Source organism: Myripristis murdjan, chromosome 7 (assembly GCF_902150065.1).
Source record: "Myripristis murdjan chromosome 7, fMyrMur1.1, whole genome shotgun sequence".
In the NCBI taxonomy this organism is placed as follows: Eukaryota; Metazoa; Chordata; class Actinopteri; order Holocentriformes; family Holocentridae; genus Myripristis; species Myripristis murdjan.
In genome coordinates, this window is record NC_043986.1 from 3,227,596 (window position 1) to 3,233,591 (window position 5,996).

General features: G+C 43.5%; 1 protein-coding gene across 1 annotated transcript; it reads left to right on the top strand.

The window, feature by feature from the left end:
* The first annotated feature begins 1,830 nt into the window (after positions 1-1,830).
* Positions 1,831-5,751, top strand: LOC115361670 (tripartite motif-containing protein 16-like). Its single transcript, XM_030055212.1, has 2 exons — positions 1,831-3,591; positions 5,738-5,751. Exon 1 carries the CDS (start codon positions 1,870-1,872, stop codon positions 3,529-3,531), a length of 1,662 nt encoding a protein of 553 aa, XP_029911072.1. The 5' UTR covers positions 1,831-1,869; the 3' UTR covers positions 3,532-3,591; positions 5,738-5,751.
* Positions 5,752-5,996: the final 245 nt, after the last annotated feature.

Genomic DNA, 5,996 nt, shown 5'->3' on the forward strand with positions numbered 1-5,996 from the left:
AAAATATTCTGCCAACCCAACTTAAAAACAGCCGAAAAAATAGAACGAAACCAACCGACCTGGAGGAATCTGAATCCCAGTACCAGGGGTCAGGTTCTTACATGTAGACTGACCCGCAAAAAAATTTAGGTTACTCAATCTGAACAAACAAATGCGTCGACGGGGCCAATGTTGGCAGTTCCTGAATCCCAGTACCGGATGTCAGGACCGGCCACATGGTCTCGTATCAAACCTCCCCCAAACAAAAAGCATTTGATAGGGATGACCACTTTAAGGGCTTTTGGTTTTGGTGATGGTTTTGTCTTAAATTAGACAGGGATGTCCTCTCTCGGGTCAGCTGTACTCCATAGCAATAGAACCTCTTCGAACCATTGAATGACCCTTCATGTGGTCAAAAATGTCCACTTTCTAGAAAAAGGTCACAGGGAGGTGATTTTTGGCAAGGGGGGGTAATTTTGGGTTAAATTTGAAAATCCCAACTTTCAGCATGAAGATCCATTATTTGACTCTGTAATGCATTTTTATCACATCCATGACCCTTCGTAGACAAAAATGTCCAACCGTCATTTATCCCTTTGTTATTGTTGCTATTCGTACTTATTATCCTCAAAATCTTTGAAGTGACTCATATGGAGTTACACTAAGTCACTTTTGACATGGATTTCAAGATTTTAACCCCTTCCAGGCCATTTTGAACACTTCTGGGTGCTGTTTCTATAGAGGGCAAAACCACTAACCTCACTGCACATTAATTCATGATATACATTGAAATGACAAGTCCAAAGCATTCATTTTTAAGACAGTCGAAGTGATGGATTCGGGGCATGTGTGTCTGAGTTAACGAGAACGAGCCAAACGTCTTTTTATTTTTTATACTCTAAGTGCTGGAATATAGGGGCATGGATGAGGCGCACAGAATAGAGGCACTGTGAATGAGCCGAACACACAACACCAACACACATATTTGGGGTCGGTAAATGAATCCTAATCAAATGATTTCCATCTCAGATGTTTAATATAAGACATAATCTGTTCAATATAGGCAGAAAAAAGCGAAATAGGTATATGCTAAACTTTTGAGTGCACACATTTTATTTTCCTTCTATTGTATGTAATAATTTGGGGGGTGGGGATGTTTCATGTCAACTTCATGTAATGTACAGTAACAGTAACAGTGTACAGCTCAGCTCACTGCATTTTCCAAGCAGCTTGCCCAACACTGAGTATATATATGACATGGTGGGACTTTGGGAAAACAAACATTTTTCTAACTCTGAAGCTTTTTCTGAGGCAGTTTTAGGAGGAAGTTGGAGCTGAAGGGGTTAAAGGAGTGTTGCAGCATGAATGGAGTTTTGCTTCACTTCTGTAAACACAGAGTAAACACTGCAGGAAACCAGATCTACATTTTTCAGACTGGATCTGTTGGATCTGTTGTGTTGACTGAGTCGTCACTGACAGGAGGCTCATAATATAACTGGAGATCATATTAGCTATTGGTTGAAGATGAAAATGAGATGGAACAGTTGAATTATTTTTGTCATAAACTTCACTTCATGTTGTAAATAAGAGCTAAACACGCACTGCCTCTTTAAGAGCGCTTCTCTTCCTGGAGTGAATCAGCAGCTGAACCCCTCCCTCTTCTGTCTGACCTCAAACATTACGAGTTTTATTCTGCCCAGATATTTCCTCCTTCTCACATCGGACAGTGGAAACAACACAGTGTGAAGGACAAGAGCCCACAAGCCCGTTTACAGCAGATCAGCGAGTGACTGTGAGGAAAAGCTGCTGTTTGCTTTGGATCGGAGCACAACTCTTATCTGTTGACAGAAAGTGAAACTAGCAGACGTTTCACTGTGACTGAGAGGGGAAATGGCTCAGCGAGGAATTCAGCCGGACTCGGCAAAGTTTTGCTGTTCCATCTGTCTGGATCTGCTGAAGGATCCAGTGACTCTTCCCTGTGGACACAGCTACTGCATGAGCTGTATTAAAGACTGCGGGGATGGAGAGGAGCACAAGGAAATCTACAGCTGCCCGCAGTGCAGACAAACCTTCACACCGAGGCCTGTCCTGGTGAAAAACACCATGTTTGCAGAGTTACTGGAGGAAATGAAGAAGATGGGACTCCAAGCTGCTCCTCCTGATCTCTGCTACGCTGGACCTGGAGATGTGGCCTGTGATGTCTGCTCTGCGAGGAAACTGAAAGCCCTCAAGTCTTGTCTGGTGTGTCTGGCCTCTTACTGTGAGCAGCACCTCCAGCCTCACTACGATTCAGCTCCATTTAAGAAACACAAGCTGGTGGAAGCCACCGTGAAGCTTCAGGAGAACATCTGCTCTCGTCACGATGAGGTGATGAAGATTTTCTGCCGCACTGATCAGCAGTGTATCTGTTATCTCTGCTCCATGGATGAACATGAAGGCCACCGCAAAGTCTCAGCTGCAGCAGAAAGGACCGAGAGGCAGGAAGAGCTCGGGCTGAGTCGGCAAAAAATCCAGCAGAGAATCCAGGACACAGAGAAAGACGTGAAGGTGCTTCAGCAGGAGGTGGAGGCCATCAGTCGCTCTGCTGATAAAGCAGTGGAGGACAGTGAGGAGATCTTCACTGAGCTGATCCGTTTGCTTGAGAAAAGAAGGTCTGAGGTGAAGCAGCAGATCAGATCCCAGCAGGAAGAGGAAGTGAGTCGGGCTGAAGAAGTTCAGGAGAAGCTGAAGCAGGAGATCGCTGAGCTGAGGAGGAAAGACGCTGAGCTGGAGCAGCTCTCACACACACAGGATCACATCCATTTTCTACAGAATTACCCCTCGCTCTCATGCCTCAGTGAATCTACACACTCACCCAGCATCAACATCCGTCCTCTGAGCTACTTTGAGGATGTGACTGCAGCTGTGTCCGAGCTGAGAGACAAACTACAGGAGCTTCTTAGTGAGGAATGGTCCAAGATCTCACTGACAGTGACTGGAGTGGATGTTCTACTGCCACAACCAGAGCCCAAGACCAGAGCTGAGTTCTTACAATATTCATGTCACATCACACTGGATCCAAACACAGCACACACACGTCTGTCATTATCTGAGGGGAACAGAAAAGCAACATTAATGGCAAAAGAACAGTCATATCCCAGTCACCCAGACAGATTTACTGGATGTTGGCAGGTCCTGAGCAGAGAGAGTCTGACTGGACGTTGTTACTGGGAGGTGGAGCGGAAGGGGCTAGTTTTTATAGCAGTCTCATATCAGGATATCAGCAGAACAGGGAACAGGGATGAATGTGTATTTGGATTCAATGAAAAATCTTGGACATTGATTTGTTCCAACATGAACTGTGACTTCAGACACAACAATATCAGAACTGAAATCCCGCTCCCTGTGTCCTCCAGAGTGGGAGTGTACCTGGATCACAGAGCAGGTATTCTGTCCTTCTACAGCGTCTCTGAAACCATGACTCTCCTCCACAGAGTCCAGACCACGTTCACTCAGCCTCTCCATGCTGGACTTTGGCTTTACGGTAACGGAGCCACTGCAGAGTTTTGTTAGCTCAAGTAGACAGGAGTGATTAAAGCAGTCCTGTCATCTATTTCTATAACATCTGTGTTGGTAAGCACTTGGTTCTGTTCTTTTTCAGTCGAGAGAAGCCAAATGAACTGCACTTCACAGGGAAATGTAAAAAAATATCACTGATTAAACTGTTGAAGAGGCTCTTTATGATTCTTAACTTCACTCAATATTTACTGTAACATGTTTTTGCTCTTCCTGTTTTGCTGCTTAATGGAGTCAGAAGTGTGTTTGCACTCGTCCTTCTTTGTAGCTGAACAGCTGTTTGTTGATTTGGTTTCCAGTACTTTGGAACTATTTTTTTTTTTTTAATGCACTGTAAAAATGAAATGATTCTTCTTCTTCTTGTCAGTGGGAAATGATTCATGTGTTCCTCCACAGTGTTGACATGCTGGTTTAACAGGTCAAGTGTGAGAATCACGTGACTGCTGAGATAGAAACGCCTGTTATGTGATTTTACTGATTAGGTGTGTCAACCAAGTGAATGTTTATGAAAATGCATAAAAAAAATTCCAAGAATCAACAGTGTTTCTTCTGTTCTCGTTGCAGAAAGTCTATCAACCAGCTGAAGAGAATGTGACAATAACAGGACAGTATGTCTTGACTGTTTTACCTGCTAAAACACAAAGAAGTGCTGTAACGCCCTCCATGAACAGTAGAAAAAACAAAATGACAGGAGGGAGAAATACCTGCATTCAAAAGTCATTTATGACATTTTACTGTGTCTGGGATGAAATGAAACCAGCTTTGATGGACACTTTGAGCTCAGAACTGAACTGCGTTTTCTTCACCTGGGATTGTGGACGCCATTCCCATTTTTCTTCTGTTATGAAAGCAGAATTTTGGGGGATTCATTGAGATGTAAGGGCCAGTTTGAAATCCAGTGTGTTGCTATGACAGGACACGATGTTGGGTTGGTGCTCAAACTGATCAATGGTTTCATTTCACATAGAAAATAAATTCCAGGCCTTCAGATAATAATAATAACAATAATAATAATAATAATAAAACTTTATTTGTATAGCACCTTTCATACAAGAATTGCAGCTCAAAGTGCTTCACAATAAAAAGAAGAACATTTGAAAACATTAAAATAAAACATTAAAAACAGCACAGGGTGGAATTTAAAAGAAAAGGCTAAAAACGAGAACTTTGAAATAAAACAAAAGATGCAAATAAAACAATAAAAGACAACAGTGTGGAATAAAATAGGAGCTAGTTAAAGGCTAGGTAGGTTTTTAGTCTTCTTTTTAAGGCATCCCCGATTTTCTTTCGACTGTTGTAGGGAACCAATAAGCAGCTGACGATCGCAGTGCTCTTTGGGGTGCATAGCCAATAAGGGAGTTGGCAATGTAGCTCGGTCCCAGCCCATGAAGTGCTTTGTATACAAGTAGGAGAACCTTAAAGTCACCTCTAAATGTTAAAGGGAGCCAGTGTAGGGCAGCTAAGACCGGACTAATATGCTCTCTCTTCCTGGTTCTGGTTAATATGTGAGCAGCAGAGTTTTGGATGAGCTGAAGTCTGTCAGTGGTTTTCTTTGGAAGGCCAGTAAAAAGTACATTACAGTCGTCTCAGTCATATCCCAGTCACCCAGACAGATTTACTGGATGGTGTCAGGGCCTGAGCAGAGAGAGTCTGACTGGACGTTGTTACTGGGAGGTCGAGTGGAAGGGGGGCATTTGGTATAGCAGTCTCATATCAGGATATCAGCAGAACAGGGAACGGATATGAATGTGGATTTGGATTCAATGACAAATCTTGGGCACTGTATTGTCCCAACATGAACTCTGACATCAGACACAACAAAATCATAACTAAAATCTGGCTCCCTGTGTCCTCCAGAGTGGGAGTGTACCTGGATCACAGAGCAGGTATTCTGTCCTTCTACAGCGTCTCTGAAACCATGACTCTCCTCCACAGAGTCCAGACCACGTTCACTCAGCCTCTCCACGCTGGACTGCGGCATTACATTGAAGGAAACACTGCAGAGTTTTGTGAGCTCAAGTAGACAGGAGTGATTAAAGCAGCTCTGTCGTCTATTTCTATAACATCTGTGTTGGTAAGCGCTTGTTTCTGTCCTTTAATCAAGATCTGCACATATATGTCTTCAATTTAAAATGATTGTTCTGCAAAATATTTTGTTGCATTTTTATTTTGCTGCTAAAAGCTCATTGCTGTGGTTTCTCAGTCCTGCACTTCCCAGACGTCACCTGTGGCGTCTACCAAAATGCCTGTGGGTGTGTTCAAGAAGGCACTGGTTTCACTGACCATTGTGTGGTCTAGTGTGAACGACAGTCACGGGGCTGGTTTCACTGACCATTGTGTGGTCTAGTGTGAACGGCAGTCATCAGGGGCTGGTTTCACTGACCATTGTGTGGTCTGGTGAAACGACAGTCGTCAGAGTCAGGTGACACCCTGGTGGACGACCATCGATACAGTCTTAGATA